The sequence below is a fragment of the Camelina sativa genome, chromosome 1 (assembly GCF_030686135.1).
Source record: "Camelina sativa cultivar CO46 ecotype springtype chromosome 1, ASM3068613v1".
NCBI lineage: Eukaryota > Viridiplantae > Streptophyta > Magnoliopsida > Brassicales > Brassicaceae > Camelina > Camelina sativa.
Window position 1 is genome coordinate 25,723,744 of NC_141880.1, and position 13,991 is coordinate 25,737,734.

The 13,991-nt window shown below is 41.8% G+C and overlaps 2 protein-coding genes across 2 annotated transcripts; one reads left to right on the forward strand and one right to left on the reverse strand.

Moving 5' to 3' along the window:
* The first annotated feature begins 14 nt into the window (after window positions 1-14).
* LOC104702005 (tetraspanin-18) lies at window positions 15-2,118 on the forward strand. Its single transcript, XM_010417797.3, has 6 exons — window positions 15-591; window positions 946-1,045; window positions 1,179-1,259; window positions 1,339-1,443; window positions 1,553-1,741; window positions 1,852-2,118. The coding sequence occupies exons 1-6, from the start codon at window positions 296-298 to the stop codon at window positions 1,894-1,896; spliced, it is 816 nt and encodes a 271-aa protein (XP_010416099.1). The 5' UTR covers window positions 15-295; the 3' UTR covers window positions 1,897-2,118.
* Window positions 2,119-2,201: 83 nt separating this feature from the next.
* Window positions 2,202-5,128, reverse strand: LOC104701996 (uncharacterized). The gene is made up of 4 exons (XM_087462427.1): window positions 4,795-5,128; window positions 3,119-4,582; window positions 2,924-3,029; window positions 2,202-2,848 (listed from the first exon to the last, which is right to left on the reverse strand). Exons 2-4 carry the CDS (start codon window positions 4,487-4,489, stop codon window positions 2,301-2,303), a joined length of 2,025 nt encoding a protein of 674 aa, XP_087318553.1. The 5' UTR covers window positions 4,490-4,582; window positions 4,795-5,128; the 3' UTR covers window positions 2,202-2,300.
* Window positions 5,129-13,991: the final 8,863 nt, after the last annotated feature.

Sequence of the window (13,991 nt, forward strand, 5' to 3'; positions counted from 1 at the left end):
AAGTTTAGAGGAGTGTAAACAAAATTATCCAAATTTTTTTTAAAAAAACACTCCAATATGAGTATCATCAGATAAGAAGAGCTAATTAAATTACAAATAAAATGAATCACAACAATAATATCTAAGCGATGACTTCATATTTTTTATAAGAAAACAAAAACAACAAAACAGAGGTGACACCTTTACAAGATAAAGACGACCAGACCATCACCATTGAAAAAGTTTTCTCCGACTCTTCTTCTCTCTTTTATCCTCCGAAAGAATTCAAACTTCAGCAAAAAAAAAAAAAAAAAGTATGAGGCGTAATTGCTTCCATGTTTCGTTTGCTTCTAGTCTAAAGATCCTCAATTTTGTTCAAGCTTTCATCGGTCTTTCCATCATTATATACTCTATATGGATGCTCCATGAATACAACCGTCACCTACCCGTGGACCCGCCTCCGGCAGCTTCATCGAGCTCCGGGATCGAGATCGGTACTATTGTATCTGAGCCCTTGAAGAATCCTATTGACTACATGGCTAGTATCCTTCTCGGGTCTAATGGTGGTGATCATGGCTTTAACCTACGCTCCTTGGATCTTCCTGCTCCATGGTACTACTCTTGTTTCCAATTTTTAGGGTTTTTAACTCAAAAGTTTCCAAATTTCAGGGCTTTAATTAGATTCTTGTCACTTAAACTTTAGCATGATCTTGCTTTGAACTTGGAGTTCGTTAATCTGATATTTTCAGCTCAAGCTTGCACTTTTACTTCTTCTCTATCATTACTAATCAAGTAAACAAAAGGGCAAGCTTTAAATTGCTTGAAGATGACTAGCTTTTTTAGCTCAGCTACAGTTTGATGCTGAAGGAACTTTTGCTTGATTTTATGATGTTTTGGTTTTTCTTCTTACTGTGTGTGTCTTCAACTGATTTGGTTTCTGTCATGATTATTATTATTGTACTACAGGTTCATCTACTCTTTCATGGCGGTTGGTATTTTGGTCTGCATTGTTACCTTCATTGGTTTCATAGCAGCTGAAGCTATCAATGGCTGTTGCTTGTGTTTTGTATCCTTATCCAGAGAGACCTTTACTTCTTCTTTTTTCCTATCTCTGTTTATAGATCATGTTTAATTAAACTTCATTCATGACAGTTATTGGAAATGGGTTTGTTGAGGTTTTCTCCTTGACAGTTTTAAAGTACTCTATTCTCAAAACTCTGCTCATTCTACTTGAAGCTGCACTTGTTGCATACATAGCTATTGATCGTCACTGGGAAAAGGTGAGGTTTTTCTTATGTTCCGACTTTGTTTCTTGTGTCCTTGACTTGTTTCTAACTGTTTAGAATCTGTGTCTTCTAGGATCTTCCGTATGATCCCACTGGAGAAATCAGTAGTCTTAGGGCCTTCATTGAAGAAAACATCGATATATGCAAATGGGTTGGGATTGCTGTGGTAGCGGTCCAGGTAACTCAAATCAGTCCTTTTTAACTTTGAGCATTTTCATCATGTATATTGCTTGTAGAGAGTTCAAGGGCAAAACATGAGTCTTTCTTTCTTGTGTTTTTTTCCTCAGCTACTGTCGTTGCTACTAGCCATGGTTCTAAGAGCTATGGTTTCAACCCCGAAACCCGAGCTTGACGAAGAAGAAGGTTATGAGAACCCCAGGGTTAGAGCTTATGACCCACTTCTTGGTCCACAAGGAAACCAAGCGTCTGGTGGGTCAAGCAAGATTGAAAACTGGAGCTCCCGAATCAGAGAAAAGGTAAAACCGATCATTTCTTTTTTGGCTCTTGATACTTTCACAGATCGGATAAGGCTTTGTGATTCTGTTGTTGATTAAACGGTTCCTTTGTGAAATTTTTCTCTTGGCAGTATGGTTTGAACCAGAGTCAAGCGGCGGTGAACCCGAAAGGCTGATGAAGCCAAATAAACCTGTTTCTGAAACTGCATGTGTCCATATGGTCTCTCTGAAGCTTTTTTTCTCTATGTTTTTTCTCCAGTGTGCAAAAAACATTTGCTCAAAACGGTACCTATTGTGTTTACTCAACAGTATAACATCTTCATTTGTGTGTTTGCTTGTACAAACAAAATCCTATGAAACAGTTAAGAAATAGCATTTCCACTATGAGGTTTTTACCATTGTTTTTGCTGTTTTCGATTCCATTTATAGGACAATGAAAAAGCAAAAATTAAAATTTGAATTGGGCATCAGAAACAGATTATTGTAACTGTATCTATATGTTAAACTTATACTTCAATTATATCATCTATATATATGTTTCATTACAAAAGCTTATATCAATGTATATATATACATTGTTTCATCGAGTAAGATCAAAGACTGCCTCTTCAACAAGCTCTTGCAGCAACATCACTTCAATTTCCGCCCCCAAGTTGTTCATTTCCACTTGCTGACTCCACATCTTTCCGAAAAACTCATCACTCGATGCCCAGTCCTGTAACTCTGTCCAAACATGCTCCACCATGTCAAATCCCTTGGTCAAGCCGGTGCTTGCAAGTGTTAATGTTGTCTCTGTTATGATGTCATTAACGCAGTCAAAAACGAGTTTGCGGTTTGATCTTTGTTTCCTGCGTTTGATGAGTTCCTTGTTGGCAATTTTGTCTTTTAATGATGGGTCTAAAGGGCTATCTGGTGAGTGCCACCGGGCCATAAGCGAGTCACTACCGCTGAAACCAGACGCTATTAAGATCGCTTTGATGAAGCCATACCAGTCTTCATCTTCCTCGATTCCCATTGCGGGTTTAGTTGCGTCTGTATATGACTCATCCTCCCATGAGAGAACCCGAGCAATTGATCCAATTGTAGGTGATTTGTCAATCAGATTAGATTTAAGAGACACTTCTTCTCCTGTGAAATGTGACAGTACAAGTGTTACAGTTGATAAACTCTTGTAAAGTTCAACACGAGAGAGCTAAAACTAACCTTCAGTGGTCCATGGCTTTGCTGATCCAGAACATTCCTCTCCGAAATCGAGCTGTAGAACCGAAACTGGACTCGGCTGGTCCTGGTTTTCATTTGCCACTTCTCCCTGCAAACAAATGAATGGCAGATGATTAAAACAAGAATGGTTTCCGAGCATGTACTAAAACTCACAACTAGTATTAGATTGTGATTTACCTCAGTTGTAAATATGCTTTGTTGTTGAAATGCTTCACGGTGTATAGCTAACTGAGATGGTGCACCTCTCTTCTCCTTGTTTGATTTCTTATTACGGAAGAAGAAGAAGCTTGAAACTTTCCATGATGTCTTTAAGCTTCTTGACTCAGTAAGCTCTCGGTGAGCTTGTGCTTTTGAGGTTTCACCATTGAGCCTAACTTCAGGGACTGATTTTGACCTTTCAAGGGTATTCAGAGAATCACTTGTGCTTTCTACTTGATCTAAACCATCACCTATGCATGAAACTGATCGTCTTGTTTCATTGGATCCGATAGGTATCTTGGTCTCTGAAAGTGCAAGCATTTCGCCCAAGGCCGTTGAGGCCTTTGGTAAGTTTTGTGTGTCTCCGTTTAGTGACATCATTGCCCATCTCTCAGAGAGACGTTTCTTTGCCTCTCTGTAGACAGATGAGTCTGGAGAACACGAGACTCGGTTGAATGAAGAGGAAGAGAAAGGACTCTCAAACCTGTTTGCACAGTCCCATGAATGCCTAGAGGATGGTGACATGATCTCAGAGATGCTAATGTTTCCCACTGGATATTCGTTTTTTGACCTTTGTAACGAACAGTCATCACCGTTATAGCCATTGGACAAGACAGAAGAAGACGAAGAAAGAGTCTCGCTCCTGCAGTGACCCCCAAAAGTTTTGCGTATTTGACGTGTAATGTCCTTTGCCACTTGTCTAGTCTCAGCATCTCCAGCCTCGTCAAGATAAGGATGTGGTGAAGCAATAGCCTTTATATCTAGAGCCTTCCCAGGACTAGGCTTCAAGACAACTATTCGAGTTGGCCGCGCATCATCGATCCATCCAGTTTCCTTACTATCTTCAACCACACATTTCTGAGCAGCAACAGCCTTGGAAGGTCTCAATACCGTAATGCGCTTAGCCTCTGGATGAGAAGAAACAGGCTGGAAGTCAGAAAGATGCTGAGATAGCAAAGAATTTGATTCCTGGAGAAACTTAACGAACAGATCTTTGTTGGAACTCAAAACTTGGAGTGCTTCTTGAAACTCCTTGGACCTGTGAGGGTTCTTGTCATCTGTAACAAAGTGTCTCGCTTCCATGAACTTTCGACGAACAAGATCCATCTGCTTATCACTCACACTTCTTGAAAGGAGGTTAGCCTTGTCATCTTCTCTTTGATGTTTATGAAACTTTAGAGCTTCGTGACTAGTACCCACACAAGTCAACGAAGACGAGCATCTGGATCTGCTCCGTGGTGGAGGAGCAGTGTCTAGACCCATTAATTTAGCAACCACATTATTATTAGAACTCTGTCTATCATCTTCAACAACCTCTTTCGACATCTCCGGAGCAACGAGTTTTTTCATAGATTCAGTAGCAGCACTAACATGAGTGAAAGCTTCTCCTCATTAATAGCATCAGAGATCGACTCTTCGAAATCCTTAGACGTCTCACCGAATCTGCATTTTACCACAGATTTCGAAATAATTCATGAAATTGATTGCAAACAACGAGCTCGTGAAAACATAACAGAGATCAGGTTCGGTTCAAAGTAAGAACAAGGAAGCATCGGAAAGTGAGATCGGAACTTTTAAACTAGCTAAGACCTTTTTTCTGATTTACTCAGTGAGAAAAGATAGAGAGAGAGAGAGAGAGAGAGAGAGGGAAGGACCTGGTAGTAGGAAGCAGGATTTAGAGACATTGTCAAGCTCCGTCGATGTAGAAGTCGCCGGAGAAGATTTATGAGAATCGAACAGGTAGAGAGAGGCTTTTAGGAGATGACGTTCATTCGTTCGTTCTAGTTAGTAGAGAGTAACAAAAGGGACTTTTTCTTTATTTTTTTTTTATTACGAGAGGGAAAAATTGCAAAATTATACTCCCTCCGTTTCATAATAGAGTATTTTTTTCCAATAATTATAATAATACGTTTTTTGTAATTAAAGTCTGTAATGTTTTATTAAATGGAATTAAATAATATATGGTTGAAGAACATTATTACTATATATGCATTCATGGTTTGTCTCAACTAAAATATATAAGATGAAATTAGTTACTGGATGATTCTAAAATTTTGATATGATCACATAATCTTTTATTTTTTTAACGTATTCTAATTTTTAATACTATAATTGGTAATTCTGCTTATATTCTTTAGTTTATTTTTTTCTTAACCATTCTATCAATGGATTAACTCTCTCTTTTTTTTTTTGTCTGTGGCAACTAAATCGATTGACTCTGTTATTTATTTGTATATAAAAGGAATTTGTTTAATTTTCCAATACAGATTTTTGAAGTTTTGTTTTGTTTTTAAAGAACATTTTTTTTTTTCTAGTGCGCAAGTGCAACGGACACTAATGTACTAATGATGTGAATAATGTGTAGTTGGTTCAAACCGTAAATGAAATTAAGATAATTTTTATTTTTATTTTCTCTCGCAAGCTAAAATATATTGAAAAGAAATATAATACATACTATATTATGTCATTATCGCAGTTGCTAATAATAAATGAACAAAGGATCTCGATAAAACAATAGCATGTTATATGTTTTATCATATATATGCAAGCAAATATAAAAGAATAATGATAATATCTACTCTAATATGTATTTTCAATATATAATTGGGACCCTGAATATCTTAAATGGACCAACTAACTTATTCTCTTATTGTCTTGTCCAAATGTAACATCCCAAATAAATAAATAAATTTGAGGTGAAATAGTAGTTTTATATTACTTTTGAATTTTAGTTACCAAGCATTTGAATTTCTACGTACTAGTTTTAGAGTAATTACATCAAATGACAAAATTTAGAAAAACAATAATTTGATTTTTTGTCCAAGTGAACAAGAGTGATTTTTAAAACATTTTGAATGATTTTACTCCTTTTGTTCACCTAATCACATATCCGTATACATATAACGATGGCATAGCACGTCAATTCTAATAATAATAATTATTATTACTATATGTGTGTAAACACATCGATCTCATCTCATTCTCTATAATTGATATGCTAGACTCCGTTAGTCCCTTTATAAATGTTTTGGTTGGAGTCCCTTTGTAGATATGACATGATGATGTCGTATTTTGACGGGATAAATATTCTGTTTTAAAAAAAAAAAAAATAGAAAATGACATTGTGGTCAAGTTGTGCTAGTGTACTCTACTCTACAAACAAATCAGGTTCATAATATACTGTAGTACTTAGAATACTAAATAATGCTTAAACATGCGATAAAATACGATATCATCATGTCATATCTACAAAGACAAACATACAGTTTCTTCCAACGGTAAAAAAAAACCAAAACCTATGTCAAACTAGTAAACTAAAAACCTTTCTTTTTATGGCAATGTAGAGTATGTAGACAACAACGTGGACACATCTCCACGCTTTGATTAATTCTCTCGTTTCTCTCTGGTTAGAGACACCATATCATGATTCATGGACCGGGCCATCAAACTTTCAACTATTCCTAAACCGGTTCGTAGAATTTCGGTTCGATTTGCATTAAGTGCGAGCTAACTTTTTGACCCAGTTTTGTGATCCCCTTGCTCAAAATCAAAAACTAACCGTTGGATTTTTTGGTTATAGGTGTTTGTATTTATGGAAATTAAGAGTATTAAACTATAAACAAATAAATATAAAATTAACTGTTTGGGTCAGGAAGGTGTCAGCAAAGAGAAGGTGTTAATGATACTGCGGGCCGATTGGGTTTAAGAATCTATCTGTTTTTGTTGAACGTACCATTTCTAAATCATTCTTTTTTTTCCTTGTATGTAATGCGATGAAACTATTACTATTCTTCTCTTAGTTTGAAACTTTGAATATTAAAGATTGTTGTGACAAAAACGATAAACATAAGAGATTATTTCAAGTGTTTAGATCAGTTTCTGCGAAGCAAGAATATATTGAACTCGAGAATTTCATTTACAGAGGCTTCTGAAGTTTTAGTTTAAGAGAATTTGTGACTGTGAAGCTTCTTGTTAGTGAAATATGGATCACGATAAATTTGTTTGAAGGGGAAACAAATTCAATAATACTATTTCTCTAAAAAATCATATTAGAACTAGAAATTGAAAAAAGAATTGAATCTCTTAAAGATCAAGCTAGGGTTTTTGCTTAAGAATAAGTAAAAGTAGAAGAATTAGGGTTTTTTGTATTAATTGCTGGATCCGTTTACAATGAAGGGATCCCCCTTTATTTATAGACTTTCTTAGATTTACAGAATATATCAACTTTCCAAATTGTAGTCCAGCTGATTAGGAAAGTTTCTCTCTTCTTATTAGGTCAGCCGCTGGGCGAGGTGAGAAGTCGGTCCCTCACCTCGGAATTGGGCTTCTTGATGATATTGGGCCTCCGCTTGAAGCCAGAAGCCATTATTGTTTGAACTCTCGGTTTGGATAACCAGTTTCCTTGCAGGTTTAGATCGGTATGTCGGGAGTGCCAATTCCCGCACCAACAATTAGTCCCCCCAGTTCGGTACATTCGGAAATCGAATGTTCGGACTGCAAGAGAAGAATATCCGATTTAATCCATAAAGGAAATCAAATCCAATCGTCTGAGTCGCCACGCCGCTTCAATATCCATTCATAAGACGACACGTGTCAGACGCGTCGCTTCCGTCAACTCGGAAGCTGAAACGTCGCGTAGGTTAAGTAGGTCATTATGACTCCGCGTAGGGTTGCCGCCCTCTCTCCTCTATAAATACTCGGCTTCATTGTTCATTTTCACTTTTCGCCAAACCGCTGAAGGTATTTGCTCTGTTCTCTCTCTTCTTTGTTTATTTTATCATTATTTTGTGAATCCCTTTCCGCACTCTTCGACGACCTAAAATGACCTCGGCCACAACCTCCTCGTCCGACACGGAAAGCGATCCGTTAATCCGAAGAAATTCTAGACGCGAGCTTCTTGAGTCCACCAGATCGCCCCAAGGCGAACTACGCAATCGCTTAGAAGAGAACACTGATTATTCGTCAAGACCCAGACTAGACGAGATCCCTACCGTAAGGATCCCACCTTTAATCGAAGAAAATCGTGGGAATCATGGTAATGCTGCTTCAACTTTCGACCTGCCCTCGAACGATCTGAACGAAGAAGAATCGCGGCTCGTGCTAGGCGGGGTCATGATTGAAGATATTCTTCCCCGTTGCGACCATCGAGATTGAATTGGAGGCGAGAGTACGCAAAGCAGTGCTAGCACCGTACGCAAGATGTTGAATTCATGTGGCTTAAGAAATTGTGGCGTCAGCATCATAATACCCGGAGAACACCAGCGTCCATGGAACCCGCCCAAAGGTTTTATCTGTTTATATGAGGGCTTTTTCTCAAAGTGCCGACTATGGTTCCCTCTCCCTAGTCTGCTCACCAGGTACACTCATCGGCGTCAAATCCCGATTTGTCAACTTTCTCCTGGCAGTATCTGCAATTTCGTTGCGGCTCTCACTATCGCCGCCGAAGCCAGAATATACCTCGGAGTCGAATGTTTTGAGCAGTTGACGAATTTCAAGAATTCTCAAGATAACCCTTCGTGGATGGTTAACACGAAGCCGGCGCATAACTTTCTTCCCGGGGAGAAAGTTAGCAATTTCAAAAAATGGGCATTCCACTATTTCTTCATCCGAGTTGACGAGTATGCTTTTGAAAATCCGAGATGCGGTCGCCGAAGAGTGTGGAACAACTCGCCCGGTACAGTCCCGTTCTTTGTTTTATCAGGTCGGGCACTCGTTTTCTGACATGATCTTAATTATTCTCGGTTTTGCAGTTCGCCATACTTCGTCTCGAAAATTAGCTCCTGAATTCCAACTAGTTAGGGATGCACTATTTGCGGGAATTGACCGTAGGTGGGATTGCATTTCCCGACGTCGAATCGAAGCAGCCATGGGCAAAGCTAAAACCAAGTTTTCGAGATTTTCCAAGGAGCTAGGTCAATCGTCCAAGGCCCCAGTGACCACAATCGTTGACGCATTTATGCTCCGATCCATAAATCCGAACAACAAACCCGTCGTCGACCTCGAGTCTGAGCCAACAAAAAATGAATTTGTTGACATCGAAAATTTAGACGTCAGCCAGCTCGCCCATGATCCAGAGCATGAGAACCCATCACTCGATGATTCACTTCAGCCGCAAGATGAATCCGTAATTCCCAAGGAAACCACTCCTGAACTGAACAATGGTGCTAGAAGAAAGAAATCTAGGAAGGACAAGGATAAAGGCAAAAACTCCAATCAGGGAACAGCCCGCAAACGTTCTGCAGACGATGCCGAACTCGAATCCTATGATCGTTTCCAAGTCAAGCGGGCGAACAACCGATCTGATCAATTTGTCTTTGATTACTTCGGGGATTTCCCTCTTGTCTGCAACCAGGCGGCTACCGGGGAACTCTGTAGGAATCTGAAGGTATCCTCCGTTATTCTTCCACCCGTGGCAGAATTGGAATATCCAGAACAATTCCATAAAGTCGCCCAGTCACCCTTCATATTTAGCTCGGACCGCGAAGAAGGCTCAACGTCGGCTGGATCGGGTAAAAGCCTACCTGGTCGAACAAGAGGAAGCAGTCCGTCCGAAGGAAAACATCGTCAATCAAGCACACATAATTATGGAGACTGTGGAATACCATGTTGAGAAGGGCGCATCTATCCCTGACAACCTGATAGCTGAGATCAAGGAAAGACGGGAAAAAGCGCTTGGCGTGGTCGAAGCGATGGACATTATAACGTTGGAGGAATGCGATCTCACAATGTCCCCAGACCAGCTCGGCTTCGGAATTCTTCATCCTGGGACCATCGCTCCGGACTCCGTTCGGTAGCAGCATGGCTCCAATGCCAAAAGTTTCCAAACCGACCTGTCCAATCATTCGAAAATTTAATCGTTTGTTTGATGAATTCGCTTTTCTCTTTGTTGTTTTTTTTAAAGACAATTCTCCCCCCCCCCTTTTGTTCAAGATCTTATGATAACATTGCCCTTTTTGTGGCTGGTTATTCGGTACTCCTTTTTTTTTTTTCAAAAACGGATTTTGGAAAATTTCCTCTTGCGCTTAATTAGAATATTTCCCTTACGTCCAAAGGTGAAAACGGAAGTTTTCTAATTCCTTAATTTGGAAATCGTTCCTCCAGGATCAGTGTAAATATATTAACTCTGCTTCTTAGTTGAACGTAGTTTCCATCGGATCAAAAAATTCCAAGATGCCAAGTCCTATCGGCAGTGTTGATCCTGGAGTCGAAGTCGGAAACGATGTCCTAACGTTCTCGAACTCGGAGGCTATTGAAAGGGGACAGGTGTGAGGGACAGGTTGCCAGAACCTTGATACCCGACTACTTGCTGACTGGGCCAGGTGTGAGGGACAGGTTGTCAGAACCTTGATACCCGACTACTTGCTGACTGGGCCAGGTGTGAGGGACAGGTTGCCAGAACCTTGATACCCGACCTGCCGGAGGGCGACTATGAACCGCTGGGCGACAACCTGCATATCGCGGAAATCCCAATCTATAGGAGTGGCATAGAGAGGCTACGATGGTACATTCTCCATCTGGAAACCACAGATCACCATTTCCGGGAGAGCAATGCCGTAGAAGGACCATGCGCATTCCTCGAAGAAATGGAAGCCAAAGGTGCGGAGGTACCGGTAGGTCGGCTAAGGGAACTAAGGCGAGAACGTCAAAGCTGGCGATCATATCTCGAAGGCCTGGTCGTTGAAGAGCCACTAGAATGCGACCTCTCAAGCTCTGCGTCTGTGAGTCGCCGAGGGGGTTGAGATCACAGGAGGGAGATCGCACTAGCTCCCTTAGACTAGGAGGCTTGTCATTCCGTCTATTAGGATTGGCGTTTAGATGAATGTCTTGAAATTTTTGTTGCTTGTGCTTTCTTTCATTCAGGCGAGTTGCTGATCTGACTTTGTACTTGAATCGATATTTAAGATTTTCCTTTAGTGAAAAGAAATTTCATTATTATTCCAGCTGCGCTTACAAAATCCTGATAAAGAAATCGGGGGCTGCCTATGTACCCAAAATTGGGATCAAGCCAGCCGTAGTTCATAGTACAAATATTTTCAGGGCCGAGATCGGTCAAACCGACCTATGAATAATAACGTTTAAGATGCGCTGCGTTCCACGAGTTTTTGATCTGCCTTCCCTCCAGGGCGTATTGCTTTGGAGATGAGGTATGGCTCTTCCCAACGAGCGCCGAGTTTATCGGCGTTTACTTCCTTAGTATTCTCATAAACTTCGCGCAGTACTAGGTCGCCCTCATTGAAACGTCGGCGACGAACAGCTTTGTTATAGTATTTGGCTGCGGTATTCTGATAATTCTGGATTCGGATTAGGGCTCAATCGCGTAATATCAAGTTGGTCTGCCCAAGCTCCTTTTCTTCGTCTGAGGCGTTTCTTCAGCCCTTCTATTATGGTCTTGTTTGTGGGTTCGGCTTGATCGTTCCCTTAAGGGTATCTGGGGATCGAGGTGCTCAAGCGTATCCCCCACTTGCTTAGAAAACGTCTGGGGATGAGCGAGGTGAACTGTGTTCTATTATCGGTGACGATCTCATACGGGAGCCCGTGGCGGCAGATGATGTTCTTCCAAATAAAGTTGGTAACATCAAGCGACTGCACCTTATAAAACGATTCGGCCTCTACCCACTTGGTGAAATAATCGGTCAAGACCAAAAGGAAACGCTTTGATTTTGACGGAGGCAACGGTCCAATGAGGTCCATTACCCAACGCATGAAGGGATATGGTGCAGTGACGGTGTTTAGTAGTTCAGGAGGCACATGTTTCATTGGTCCGTGACGCTGACAAGTTTCGCACTTCGCCGAGAAAGCCTCACAGTCAGCGACCATGGTCGGCCAAAAATGGCTGTCTTTTTTTATTTTCAAAGCGAGTGCACGTCCTCCAGAATGGTTACCGTTGTTTCCTTCATGAACCTCCGTCATTATTCGCTCTGCCTCTTCTTGGTCAACACAGGTGCGTAGAGTTCCGGACGAACTGCCTCGAAAAAGGTTGCCTCTTAGAATAGCGTAATGCGCACATCGGGCCTTCAAACGTCGATCTTGCCAGCGATCTTCTAGGACCTTGCCATCAGCGATGTACATCTTGATCTCAAGTTGCCAGTCGGCTGGAGGTTATGTTACACTCGCGGATTCTTGAGCAGACTCGTCGACTTCCATTGCTTCTGCGTGATCATTGATGGCAAGCATCGCAAATGTCAGACCGGGACGATCGATGCTAGGCGTTTCGATGCATTCGATCGGGATCGTTCGTCGTAAGCCCAGATGAGAACAATTTGCCAGGCCGGCGAGGACATCTACCAACGCGTTTTCGCTCCTTGGAACTTTGCTTAACTCAAATGAGGCGAACTGCTCCGAGAGAGTTCAGAGTAGTTGTCGATACCCCCCCCCCCATACGCTCATTTTTAGCGTCGTACTCTCCACTGAATTATATAACAACTAGCTGCGAGTCACAAAAAACTTGGTTGCTAGCGACCCCGAGCCCTTGTGCCAATCGCAGCTCGGCCAGGACGGTTTCGTATCCAGTTTCGTTTTTTGACGCCTTGAAGCCAAGTTTCAAAGCTTGTTCGAGAACCTCGCCAGTTGGCGCTCGGAGAATGATCCCAACTACGGATCCCTGATTGGAGGAAGAACCGGCGGTGAATAACATCCAAGGTTCTTCCTTAGGTATGGCTTCTTCGAGTTTGGGAGACAACTCCGTGATGAAGTCCGCTGGGACCTGTGATTTTAGGCTCGGGCGAGAACGAAACTCGATGTCGTACTCGCTTAACTCAATTGCCTATTTTGCAATGCGCCCAGACTGAAGAGGGCTGTGAAGGATAGTTTAGAGCGGTTGATCAGTGTACACAACGTTGGAATGCGACTGAAAATAAGGTCGAAGTTTCCGAGCGGCGATGATCAAGGCAAGGGCCAACTTTTCCAAAGTTGGATAAGGTGTCTTTGCATCGTTGAGAGCCTCGCTTATGTAAAAAATTGGTCGCTGATCGCCGCGATCATCTCGGACCAGCACCCCGCTGACCGCCGAACTGGAGACAGAGACATAAAGATAAAATGTCTCCCCCTCCTCGGGCTTAACGAGTACCGGATGACATGTCAAGTACTCCTTGAGTTGTCCGAAGGCGGATTCGCAGGCATCGTCGCATGGAAAATCTTTATACCCTCGGAGGAGCTGGTAGAAAAGGAGACACTTGTCTGTTGATTGGGCAATGAACCGGTTCAGCGCGGCTATTCGACCTGTCAGGCGATGTACCTCTCGCTTATTGGTCAGACATGGAAGCACCAACACTGCTTCAATTTGCTTTGGATTTGCTTCAATTTTGTGCTCGGTGACAATATATCTGAAGAACTCCCCCGAGGTCACCCCGAAGGTGCACTTGGTTGGATTTAGCTTCATCTGGAATCGATCCAAGATGTCGAAACATTCGGCGAGATGCTGGATATGTTGTTCTGATATGAGGGATTTGACTAGCATGTCGTCGACGTAGACTTCCATCGTCTTCCCTAAAAGGTCGGCGAACATCGTATTGACCATGCGTTGATAAGTCGCCCTCGCATTCTTCAGCCTGAATGGCATCACCTTGTAGCTGTAGGTCCCTCTGTCCATGATGAAAGCAGTTTTCTCCCGATCGGTTGGGTTCATGGCGATCTGATTGTAGCCGGAGAACGCATCCATGAACGAGAGTAGCTGGTTTCCCGCGGTTGCTTCTACGAGTTGATCGATATGAGATAAAGGAAAACAATCCTTGGCACACGCCTTGTTGAGGTCGGTGAAATCGACGTAGACTCTCCATTTGCCATTCTTTTTCTTGACCACCACTGGGTTCGCCAGCCAACCAGGGTATTGCACTTCCATTATCTGATCGGCTTT